The 12,799-nt window shown below is 46.9% G+C and overlaps 2 protein-coding genes across 2 annotated transcripts in view; one reads left to right on the forward strand and one right to left on the reverse strand.

Moving 5' to 3' along the window:
• Positions 1–12,799, reverse strand: part of SYN2 (synapsin II) — a 174,966-nt gene that overhangs the window by 30,587 nt on the left and 131,580 nt on the right. The window contains exon 5 of the mRNA XM_023619950.2: positions 8,933–9,022. Coding sequence (XP_023475718.1) covers positions 8,933–9,022 — 90 coding nt within the window. The remainder of the gene's footprint in view (positions 1–8,932; positions 9,023–12,799) is intronic.
• Positions 593–11,541, forward strand: TIMP4 (TIMP metallopeptidase inhibitor 4). The gene is made up of 5 exons (XM_001492577.5): positions 593–1,276; positions 2,440–2,537; positions 2,968–3,082; positions 5,709–5,833; positions 6,482–11,541. The coding sequence occupies exons 1-5, from the start codon at positions 1,138–1,140 to the stop codon at positions 6,677–6,679; spliced, it is 675 nt and encodes a 224-aa protein (XP_001492627.2). The 5' UTR covers positions 593–1,137; the 3' UTR covers positions 6,680–11,541.

The following is a 12,799-nucleotide window of genomic DNA, read 5'->3' on the forward strand; positions in this document are numbered from 1 at the left end:
GTTCCACCTTATTTTATGGAGAAAAAAGTGAGGCCCAGAGAGGAAAAGGTTGCAAAGCTACCTAGTGACAGAATCAGCACTCAGCTTCCTACCTTGAGTCCAATACTGTGTGGGAACATCCTACAACAATAATTCCATGGATCTCTTTCTATTTGGAGCCTTGGAGTACTGTGCTCTGACAGAGGGGACAAGCTTCCAGCTGCAGTGACCCCATGAGGCTTGTTTCTTTGTTTTCTAAGTTGCCCCACCTTCTATTACAAGACATAGTCTCTCCAGTGAGTATTCACATGAGACAGGAAATCAGTGTTGCCTAAGGTTCTGGAGAGGGCCTTGAAGTCCCAAGTTTGCCCTAAGTGACGGGATACCCTGTGTTTTGAGTCCCCACCAAGAGCACTGTCCTCACCATCTGCAGAGTCCAAGGCTCTGGGTATGGGAAAGGGTTTCTAAAGCACTGGTTGCTTTCTGACATCGCTCCCCACCCCCCAGCTGACAGAGCCAAGACACACACACACCCCAACTTTCTCTGTCCTATTCCATTACTGTTTGCTGTTGCTTTGGAGCCTCATAAATAGGGCATTGAAAACACTTCCTGAAGCTGAAAGAAGCCCTGAGTAGCTTGTCTCATTCCCAGTGTGCAGCTCAGCAAGGGGTCCGTCCTTCTCTGTCACTGTCTCTTTTGCCTGTTGTAATTCTGTCTGCCTCTCTCTGACTCTCCCTGTCTCACTCTTTGTGTTTGTGCCTCTCCTCACTCTTGTTCCTTCTGAAAAATCACATTCCCTCGGTCTTTCTGCCCTCATGCATTTGTCTTTGCTGTTGTTCTGTCGTGACACTTTCCCCTTTCCCAGTGCCTTCCCTCTACTTCTAGAAGGCTTAATTGCTCAGGCAAGGAAATAGGGGCCAGGGGCTTCTCTCCTGGCTTTCCTCTTCATCTCACTGAGCCTGCCGGCCAGGAGGGTAGCTGCTCCTGCAGCCTCGGGTGGCCTGCAGCCAAAGGAGGGCGGAGCCCATCTGGGCGGGATTGGCCCTAGGTCCACCTCATAAAGCCTGGGGCGAGGGGCGCGACGCGTTCTGAAAGAGCCCTGGAGGGGCTGTTTGGTCCAACAGATCCCATAGGCTCAGTCGGGGCTCTGCAGTGTCATGCCCCGGAGCCCCCGGACAGCGCCGAGCTGGGCGCTGTTGCTGCGGCTGTTGGCACTGCTGCGGCCGCCAGGGCTGGGCGAGGCGTGCAGCTGCGCCCCCGCGCACCCCCAGCGGCACGTCTGCCACTCGGCGCTTGGTGAGTCCGGAGGCCCGTGAGGTCCACAGCAGGGGGTGGCTGTGTAGGATTGGTATGGGGCTGAGCTGTAGACCTGGAGTCTGGAGGGATAGGGAGGAGCTCAAATCCCGCACCAGTTGCCTCCTGCTGGGGCTGATGGGTCGGGCAGGACAGGCGCAATAGCAACCTTGCAAGCGCAGAGCCCGGCTGACTTGGAAGGAAATGAAGACTGCGTAAGGGGCCTCCATAGCGACCCCCTCATCCCTGCCTACTGCAATTATGGAGTGTCACTGAAAAACAAGTCACTGGAACTACCCCGTGATTATTCTGAACTATTGGATGGCTGAAAGGGGGAGTGAGGGGCCAGGAGGTTGGGCTTTCATTACAAACATGCCTCTGTGTCTAAGCTTACAACTGAGGTTGCCACCACGCCCCTAGCCCAACACACGCTTTTTGCCCTTTCTCTTCCTTCTGCCTGGGATGCCCTTCCTCTACACCCTTAAATTCCTATTCATCCTTCAAGGTCTTACTCAGGTATCTCTTCTGAAGGCTCCCTGACTCTTTGGTGCTACCACAGCACCCCTAACATCTTTGTGCTCCTACTATACTGTTGCTGTTGTTCTTTGCGTGTTCTCCACTAGATCAAGAATTCTGCAGGATGGGGGATCCTGTCTTAATTATGTTTACGGGCCTAGTACCTGGTATTAGGCCAGGCACAGAGGAAGAACTTCATAAACAGTTTTTGATTAATGCCCAAATGGCGAGAGATGAACTACCTCTGTGCAGGGTCGGGACATTTATTAATTCAACAAACATTTACTAACATCAACTCTGGGTAGGCTCTGTTTGAGGCCTCGGGCTACATCAGATGACCACACACTGACTGCCCTCAAGGGGCTCCTTCTCCCTCCTCTACCCTGATGCCCATCTCCACCCCACTGCACCCTGGGCTACAGAGAACTAGACTCTCAAAATTAGCAGGTAAAGCATAGAGACTATAGGACCTAACAGACGTAAGGAGTTTCCAGGTCTCCACTCTCACATACATCGTCCTCCTCACAACCCAATAAGACCTAAACCCAGAATTCCCCTACAAAATCATCCAGGGGTCCCAGGTCAGCCAGATCGCAGATGGACTGCTCCCACAGGTTGCTGAAAGTTCCCTCTTTTCTCTTCCTATGCAGCAATCCGGGCCAAAATCTCCAGTGAGAAGGTAGTTCCTGCCAGTGCAAATCCTGCTGACACTCAAAAAATGATCCGGTATGAAATCAAACAAATAAAGGTACATGGGGACAGGACAGGGCGTTTACCCCCTTGGGCTGTTGGGAGGAGTGGGGTCTGTGTTCTGGGAGGGGTGGGGCTGATAGGTCAGGCTATCCAGCTTAGTGATTTTGGGATATAGATGCTGAAGTGGAAGTGGATGACATGCTGGGACCACAGAATCCTAGTGACAGTGCAAGACAGGCCCTCAATGTCCATCTAGTCCTACAGCTGCCTGTGCATGGGGCTACAATAGGTACCTCCCCTCTCACTGGAATAAACCAAGGTTTAGATTTTTTTAAAGAGAGAAATGACCTAGTTGGGCCATCTGTGTGCTCCAAATCCTGAACTAGACTTTTACTTAATTTTTTTAGGTTGAGAAATAAGTTTTTCCTCTAAGATATAAAGTACACTCGCTGACCCAGTACTGCTTTTTGGTAATTGCCTTTCAGATGTTTAAAGGGTTTGAGAAAGTCAAGGATGTTCAGTATATCTATACACCTTTTGATTCCTCCCTGTGTGGTGTGAAACTAGAAGCCAACAGCCAGAAGCAGTATCTCTTGACCGGTAAGTTAAAGACCAGCAAGTGGCCCTAATAGTCTCTGTCCTAAGGCAGACAGCCAAGGAGAAGCCAAGGCTGTCCCTGAGTGGTAAGCTGAGCCAGGTGGCATTTTCTTGTGCATAAAGCAGAGCTGTGTGACTAAGAGGCAGCCTCTGATTTGGGAGGAGCCTTGGTAACCTCCCTTTCAATGTGAGTCCTCATTACAGTGATCTTGGCTGCTGCTTCACTATTTTAAGGACAGGCTGCTCTCCCAGCCTAGGACAGCTGGTTCCATTTGCAAACAGTTTTAATTGGTATAAGATTTTTGGTATCTGGAGCCAAAATCTTCCCCTCTGAAAATGCCCTTTGTGGGTTCACTCCTGCCCTCTGTTCTATGATGATCCTTCAGAGGCCTGAGGATGACAGATACTTGCACTCTAGCTCCAGGTCTGCTGGTCCTGGGTCCCAGACTCCTTCCTACTCTGGCCACCTTCTCAAATGGGATATAGCCTGTCCCTATCCCTCACCTAGCATAGGACCTTGAACTGGATGCAACACTACAGATGAGGTCTTAGTTTCACAGAGTAAAGGAGGATTGTAGTGTGCAACACCCCCACTCCCAACACACACATTATAGTTACTGTAGCCTATGACAGCATTAGTATTAGACAGCAACATTGGGTCACACTCTTGGCTCATAGTGAACCTGTGTGGCTAATTCTAGGGGGTACAGTAAAGTACAGGCCCTAACAGGAACTTTGAGTCTAACATGGTTCTGTCTCCATGAACTTGGGCCCAGGCAGGTCTCATTGATACTGAATTGATTGGGATAGAATAGCTGAAGAACCACACAAGAATATGACTGCATAGTAAACGAATGTAATACTAAATTATTTTGTAGTTCAGGAAAAGGAGGTATTTGTGTGGTTGTAAACAATTAGGGAAGCTTCATTGTGTAAGTGGGATCTAAATTGGTCCTAAAGGATGGAAAATATTTTTAAAAAAAGGCAAGGAAAAGAAAGACACAGCAGGTGGGGAGAACAGGACAAGGAATTCCACTATCTGTCCATCCACTCAGCGATGAATGACCATCTACTCACTGTGAGGCCTTGGCAGGAGAGTGGAGACTCAGTAAGAAGTCACAGTCCTCAAAGAGCTCACAGTCTAGACTTGGCTCTTGAGAAGTCACAGTCATTGGAAGCCACACTAGTAGAGGCTCCCCAGCTCTAAGGATGTAGAATTGTGCTGATCTGGGAGACTCTAGATGGGAGAGGCAGAGGCAGGGCATGCCACTGAGTCCTCCTCATCCCAGGAGCAGCAGACAAGGCCACCTCCTTCCTAAGCACCTACCCTCTGAGTGCCTAGCCTTCTGCTAGGCACTGTGGTGCATCAGGGGAAGCAAGAGGCATGCTCTCTGCCCTCAAGGTCAAGTCTAACCAAGGGTAGGGATAAATGACAAAACACAAGTCTACTGAAAAGTCATCAGTGGCGCCTATGCTCTTTAGGAGAAGGCACAGGTTCTTTTGCCTAATGCTGAAAAGCCCTTTGTGACCAGAACACTGTTGACCTCTCCAGCTTTGTCTCCTGCCATTTGTCAGTGACAGTTCTCAGCCCCTCATTTCCTCCAGAACTGAACTAAACCATTTTCTGTTGCAGAAGGTGTTCTTCTGGGTTGCACCCCTCCATCTTTGCACAGGATAGTCCCACTGTCCAGAAGTCTTTCTCCCAACTTGTCCGGCAGGTGAACTCCTACCCATTCCTTCAAGGCCCAACATAAGCATCAGCTCCTCTTAGACAGCTTCCTTGCCTCCACCCCTTCCACAGACAGAGATAACTGTGCTTTCTTTTGTTCTTATACTGCATCTTGTATATAACCACAACAGTGTGATTTTGCCTACTTATCTGTCTGTCCTACTAGTTTTTAAGCTCCTTGGGGGCAGAGAGCCTGTCATATTTATTTCTGTATTCTGGGTATCAGGTCATAGGAGTTGCTCAGTGAGTAAATGATTAAGCAACTGAAATTCTAAGAGAGGTGTGGGCTAGTGTGGTCAGGGATGGCTTTGAGGATAAGGTGGTACTGAAGAGGGGCTTTGGAAGACAGGAAAGAGTTTATAAGAAAGGGAACTTTCCCGTGGGGAAGGAGAAGGAGTTATCAAGATAGGTATCAATGAGGCAGGAGACTGGCCCATGTAAGATATTGGGAAGGGTTGGGAAGGAAAACGGACCTATTATGTGTTGAACATCTTCTGTGGGCCCACAACTGTGCTGGGAACTTCACAGATATGCTCTCATTTAATCCTGACAAAACTTTATTACTCTCATCTTCCAACTGAGAAGTTATGTGACTCTCTTAAGGTCACACAGCTAGTAAATGATAGAAAAAAAGAGGGTTCCACCAAGAGTCTGACTTTAAAACCTGTGTTCTTCTCTCTGCACCGTGCTAAAGAAAAAGGCCTTTACCCCACAACTCTCCCTTGTACTATGATATAAAGATTATAGAGGTTTTTCTGGTCCCTTCATTGAGCCTTATGTCACCACTTCCACCAAAACACCATTGAAGAGGTTGCAATTCTGTGCTATTCAAGGAACTGGGCTCCTGGAGCTCCACAAGTAGATTCTTCATGCTAGGTTCTCTTGCCTCTCCCCTTGAAGGTCAGGTCCTCAATGATGGGAAAGTCTTCATTCATCTGTGCAACTACATTGAGCCCTGGGAGAACTTGTCCTTTTTGCAGAGAGAAAGTCTGAATCATCACTACCTTCTGAACTGTGGCTGCCAAGTAAGAAAATGTCCATTTCCAAGGTCTTTTGGAGGTCAGAGAAGAGTCTTGAGCCTTGCAGCCTCATTGTTCATGTATTCCTTCATTCATGCATGCATTTATTCACTTACTATACAATACTTGAGATCTGCCAAGGATCTGGCACTGTATAAAGTTGAGGATAGGAAAGCAAGATGGTCCATAGTCCTTGATCTCAAAGTACTTAACATTTTGGCTGGGAAGGTGGCCATCAAATAAAGCTGACTGAGATAAAATAGCTACCATTTAAGGAGAATCTATTTTTTGCCAAGCCCTGTAATGGTCAATTTATTTAAAATATTTAATTTAGCCTTTATAACAAATTTTCGAAGAATTAAGATTTCTATTTTAAGGTGAAGAAATTAACGCTCTAGGAAGTGAAGTGAGTTGCTCAAGGTCAGTGGTGGAGTAAGGACCGGGTCTGTCTGACTCCAGAGATGCCATTAGAGAGGTAATACTGTATGTGGGGAGCACAGGGGAAGGAGAACTCAGGGGGAAGTTTGGAGACTAGGAAAGGCTCCAAAAGGCAGGGGTATTTGAGCTAGGCTGTAAGGATATGTAGGAGTCTGAAATGCAGTAATGGAAAAAGAACACTCTACTCACTTTGATGTTGTGTGGCTCTGACTCTAGATCACCACCTGCTACACACTGCCCTGTACGATCTCGGCCCGCAACGAGTGCCTCTGGACAGACTGGCTGTTGGAACAGAAGCTCTATGGGTACCAGGCCCAGCATTATGTCTGCCTGAAGCATGTTGATGGCACCTGCAGGTGGTACCAGGGCCGCCTGCCCCTCAGGAAGGAGTTTGTTGACATCATCCAGCCCTAGTAGGGACCAGTGACCACCACACTCCTTCAAGAGTCCTGAAGACCAAGCCAGTTCTCCTTCCCTGCAGACCTCTGGCTGTCACCATCTGCCTCATTGCTGCCACCCCATGGGAAGTACCAAGTAGACAGTCTGGCTAGCATTAGGGCAGGGATGGGGCATGTTACAGCTTGTGTCCAAGACCCCAGTCCAGAACCTGTCAAGGGCTAGGGAAAGAAGTATGACTTTTCTACCCTGGCCTCAGTCCTTCTCCCCTGCCTCCCAGATCCTTTAGTCTAGCTGGTACCTGTTACTGAAAGTTTTGATTCTGGCTTGGTTTGTCTTCCAAAGCCAGAACTATTCCCTTTTCTCCCAAGGAAAATTTGTTTTCTCCTACCTTAACTGATCTGCTAGGGGAGAAATGATAAATATTATACGTATGAGATAGTATAGCGTTGTGATGTACGATACAGAAGGGGGGTTGACAGTATCCTAAACAGGCTGATTGGAGGAATGACAAGAACAACATACTATGGCTGTGTATCCTCTACTCCTGTCTCAACTCATCCTAATCCTCTCAGACACTTTCATCTGTGAGAGTGACTTGGGGGAGTATGGAGTCATTCGGTGTGATACCTACAACGGCCTAAACTTCCTCCGCATGCTGTAATCCCCTCTATACCATTCCTGGAAGAGCATCTGGCCCAGTTAGCACACCTTTTTGGACAAGAACAGACTTAGGTATTGTATCTCCAGGTTAACTGTCCTTAATGCTGATGTCCATAAGACTTCTCTGCTTTTTATTTTAGAAAGTCTTTTTCTACTAGATTACTAATGTCTTCACTCCTACTTCAAAACTTTTCTTTAAGCCAAAAAAGCCTTTCTCTTGTAGAGCTGAAATTCCCCTTTAGCTTTTGACACCTCAGAGAGATCTTAGGATGTCTTCTCTTTAGGGCAAATTTCAGGATACAGGACAGGTGAGAAATAACACAAGGTCCTTTGGGGGAAAAGGATGGTACATGGAGAGAATATATTTTGCAATAGTTGCAGTTTTTTCTGTGGTCAGCCCTGCTAGATATTATAGCAGGAAAAAGCCATCCTTACTCCCTGTCCTCCCTTCAGCTCAGTCCCCTCACCACTGTGTCTTGGACTCCCTGAGAACTCCAAGCACAGACCTCTTAGGGTTCCTCAGCCTCTGCAAGGCTTCCTGGCTTGCCCTGAAAAGGAAAGCCCTGATGTTGGTCTCAAGGATTTATTAAGGACAAGGGCTTAACATTCCAGAGCCTCTCCCTGGGGGAAGCTCTGGCAAAGGTGAGGGAGGTAGTTTTTTTTTCAAGGCCCAAGGTTGTTATTCAGCTTCTACGTATGTTTGCTGAGAAGCAGGGCCATGCACAATATGCCAGAAGAAGTCTCTTGATTCACAGAAATGGTATAAATGGAGATCCCTTTTGGAGAAGGGAGTGGGAGGGGGAACAAACATGATCTCTGTGCCAGAGTACAACAGTTGGAATGCTATGGCAGAGTCTCCATTGGTGGGTCAAGCAGGATCACCAACTGACAACACAGGCCTGGAGCAGAGGATGTGGGGACAGAGAGGAAGAAACAGGTTGAGCTCGAGGTCTCCATGGAGGAAAAACGTTAGCAATAGCCTCAGTACCAACCAACCATGCCATCTCTCTGATCCTTCTGACATCCTAGGATAGCCTCAGAGAAGGCATATTATTAACCCAGTCTTACTGCAATCTTGAGGAAGCCAAGGGAATGGAATGGTCTGGTGACTAATAACAGGAACAACATGTTCCATCTGAGGAGCGCTTCACACTTTTCCAGAAGGCTGTTACTTAAAGAACCTCACTTGAATTTTTTAAGTACTATATTAGATATACTGGTCAGGCATAATTACGTACACCTGACTTTCCAGTTGGGAAACTGACACACAATGAGGGAATATAACTAGTCCAGTGACATGTGGCAGGGCCAGGGCTAGAATCCAAAGTCGCGGAATCTTCTGATTGTTGATCCATAGGTTTGTTACTTTCTCAGCTTGGTAAACTGCTCTTGTTTCTGCTCTTCCCTATTTTGTCTCCAGATTTTGGAGACAAGGGGCTATCAGCTAAAATCCAGCCACTCTGGCCCCACAAAGCAGATTTGCAGGTCAGCCCCAATAGATCTCTGGGGTTGAGATGCTGAGGCCTTCCTCAGAGCCCCATAGTCACCACGTAGCTAAGCTCAGAGTAGAAATAGCAGAGAGACTAAAGTCCACACTACATTACCTACCATCTCTTTGTGGTTGGGGTAGTATGTTTGCTCAATGAGTGGGAACTTTTCTCCTCCCAGTGTCTTGTAGATGGTCACCAGCTGGGCAAACTGCAAAAGAAAAGCAAATGTTTCAGCTTATCTAGACAACTTCTGGAACAAACAGACAAAACATCAAACTATCAAACAAATATTTGTGGAGCATTTGCTCTGTTGAGTGCTTTGTGCAAAGTGCTCTGAGAATATAAAAGAGGTGTACAATTCCTATTCTCAAGGAACATATGCTTTAGTTGGGGAAAGGAGAGAGAGTGAGCTAACATTCATTCAGTACCTACTCAATTTTAATGATATTTCATTCAATCCTCATATCAAATTAGTAATTAGGTACTTTATCATCTTCATTTTACACATGAGGCTTAGAGAGGATAGGAAAGTTGCCTAAAGTTGCAGAGCTGCAAAGAGATGAAGCTGGTATTGAAATTTGGGTCTCTAACCTTAAACACCTGCATCTCTAGAGATGGCAAGTGATGAAACTGAATAGGTACTATGTGCCCAAGTCTTGGAAGTTCAAAAACCAGGCAAAGGAATGGTAGCTTTTTCCTGTAGGCAGCATGGAGTCATCAGTTTGAGCAGGGGGCTCATGAATGAAGCTGTTCTTCAGGAAGATTTTGAAGGTCATGGTATGCAGGCTAGACAGACCCAATCTTTCTGAGACTTACTTCTTATCTAAGAATTGAACTCATCGGACCCTTCACCTATGAGAAACCAGAACAGCTCCATGAGGAAGAAGAGGTAAAGTACACATACTTACAGTGTCAGGGTTGAAAGGCCTTTGGCAAATATCTAGCACCTCCTGCCCCCCTCCTCCTTTTTAACTGAAGAAACTGAGGCCCAGAGAGGTCACACAGTAGTTGAGCCAGATTCATAGTCAAGCCCTTTTATTCCAAATCCATAATTCTTCCTACTCCTTCAAGTAACTGCCTTTCAGGCTCTGCAGAGACCATGCTCTTTCCACATGAAACAAACAGAACTTTCCAGCTCAATCCATTCATGCACACACCTACACACCCACCTCCAGTGCACTGGCAGCAGGGGTAATCCAGCATCCTCCTGCTATTGCGACTGGGTTAGTTTATACTCTAAGCCACCAATATCTAGAACTGCTAGAAGGAAAAGTTGTCAGATCAAACCTGCCTTCCATTTATCAAAGAAAGGAAAGCTAGAACATTTTTCAAAAGCTCAGGCCCTATTCTCTATAAGGGATGTTGGCACATGAGCCAGTGGGAGGAGAGGGGGGTGTAGCAGTAAAAGCTCAGAACTGGATTGTTAGAAAAGTGGAGTCTTCTGAGGCTTGTTCTGCTTCTAACTTGCTAGGTGTCCTTGAGCAAAAGATTTCTCCTCTCCAGGCCTCATTTGCTCCACATATAAAATGAGAGGGTTGAATTTTATTAGTTCCTCAAACTTTTTACCACAAAGAACATTTTTTATTATATTTCCTCCCAAATTCCATTATCAAACTGCAGTTTAAGTGATCATCTGTTGTGGTCCTTTTGTGAATAAAGATAGAATTGTGTTATTTTTGAAATGCTGGAAGACAGTGGAATTTCTGGGTCATTTCCCTTAGTGACACATGGTTGGTGACTGCAGGTCTCTAATGCCTCCATCAGGACTGAGAGTATGATTCATGGCCTCCCAAGCCCCTAAGACTTTATTATTGAAAGAGACTTTAGAGAGCTCTAGACCAGACATCTCATGTTACAAATGAGGAGACTGAGGCTGGAGAAAGCGTAGGCTCCCGGATCATGCCTGGCGTTGGGGCTGCACTGGGACAGCACCTAGGTCTCTTCTTGCCCAGTGCATTCTCCGTTGCACCCTGCTGTCCTTACCATTCTCTGGTTCTTCAATTTGCTTTGACTATCAGGACCAACCCCTCAGACCTTCCCTGCCTTCTCTGGTTCTCTCCACCACCTCATCTGACTTTTAAGCCCAGTCTGCCCACCTCGGCCTGGCTGGATTCCTGCTCTGCCTTTGGATACCTGCCTGAGCTCCCAAAGCTCTCCAGCATCCCTGGGGAGCTGATGCCAGCTCTGCCTAACAACCTCTGTCCTGCTGCTGCCCACACCCTGGCATGGCACCAAGGCATGTGGGGCCCTATCTTCCCAGCATGTGGGAGAGTTACACAGACATCACACTGATGCCAGGAAGGCCCACGGCAGGCTCTCAGAGTCCCGGTACTGCCAAGACTAAAATGGCAGCCAGTTCCCAGGCACTAGTTGGGTCCCTGGGAGCTCACCCCACCCTCCTCCACCTTATCTCCAGCAGTCCCTGTCTGCTCAAGGTACTGGGCTTGGCATCTAACACCTGCCTCCTTTGAAACTTACATCAAGTCACAAGCACACAGTTACCAATTAAACAAATGTAATATCTGATAAGGGTTATTTCCTCCATGCATAGACAAAAGAATGGATTTGGGAGCTTGGGGTGGTATTGGCAATGAATAGGAAGATAATGTTCATTATAACCACTTATCCAGTGAATCAGGAAAGACTCGGAAGAAATGGGATTTCAAGATGAGTCTGAATTTAATATGTTATCCTTATCCCTCCTGGAAATAAAATGCTTTAATTCAACCCTAGTACATCTGTCTCTAAAAAACCCACAAAGACTAATAAGAATTTCAGATAAATTTACAGCAATATGGGATGGTGGCATTCTTGCTTTCTCTGGAATGCTGCTTTCATTGATAGGCCCATTTCAGCTTCCAAAATCCCAGTGTGCCTGCCCTGACCAATTTATGAGAGAGCGGACGTGCTCAGAGACACAGTGATATAAGGCAGAGCCTTTTCCAACTCAATTTGAGGCCTCTCCTCACACCAACGGCAGCCACAATAAAGAAATTTAGAAAATATGAACCAAAGTCATCATCTCAGAGGGACCCTCCCCTCAAAGTCACCAAATTTGTCTACTCCCAATAACAGGCAGAAAACAATATATAAAATGCCATGAGTGTGGCAGCTGCTTAGTGAAAATGAAAGGAGAACTTGGTGTCTGGCCAGGGAGCTCTGCTGTTCTCATGTGATGCCAAAGGCAATGTGCTGGGATTGTGAATGGGTGAGAAAGTGAACCCTCACCAGATCCCAGATCCCAGGAGAGGCAAAGACCTAAACACAAGCCCTCTGATTCTTCCCTCCCTGGCCTCCGGTACAGTTTTGAAACATAAAGCAGAGAACTAGTTTCTCTGAGATCTCAAATACTAGGGGAATGTAACAACCAGGCTGACAAACTGGTGGCAGGTACTCTATTATTCCTAGTTTTCAGACAAAGAAACCGGGGCACAGATAGGTTTAGTCAGAAGGCTAATTAGTGAAATCACCCAGAAAAACCTGATACTAGCAGAATCACCCTGTGTGGCCATGAGGGAGCCAAATTCTAACAGATATCGAAGGGGTAGAGGAGAAGGACTGGGGCATATGTACAACAGGGAAGGTCACGTGACTAAGGAGAAAGGGGAGGTCCCCAGAAAAGAAACTTGGTGAGAGCCTCATATATGCTCTTCTGCAATTAGCAACACACTCAAATCACACAAATCTTTTAGCCTTTTTCTGCAAAACCCTAGGATTTCAGATGCCTCAGCCCACACAGAGGGAAAGGCTGGACCAGCGGAGGTCAGGAACCCGGCCCTCCCTCCTTAACCACAGCCTCTCCCAGATTTCTAACTCCTCATTCATTGGTCTTTCTCTTACACTGTTAGGCCTCCCTGGCTTCCAAGGGAACAGGAAAAATTCGAGTTCAGGTGTGAAAAAAAGATCAAGAGCAGAGGCGATGGATCCATTTAGTTAAAAATACCCCCTCCAGCTCCCCGAGTGGTGGAGAAGCTGGGGGTCTGGG

This window comes from Equus caballus, chromosome 16 (genome assembly GCF_041296265.1).
Source record: "Equus caballus isolate H_3958 breed thoroughbred chromosome 16, TB-T2T, whole genome shotgun sequence".
NCBI classification, from domain to species: domain Eukaryota; kingdom Metazoa; phylum Chordata; class Mammalia; order Perissodactyla; family Equidae; genus Equus; species Equus caballus.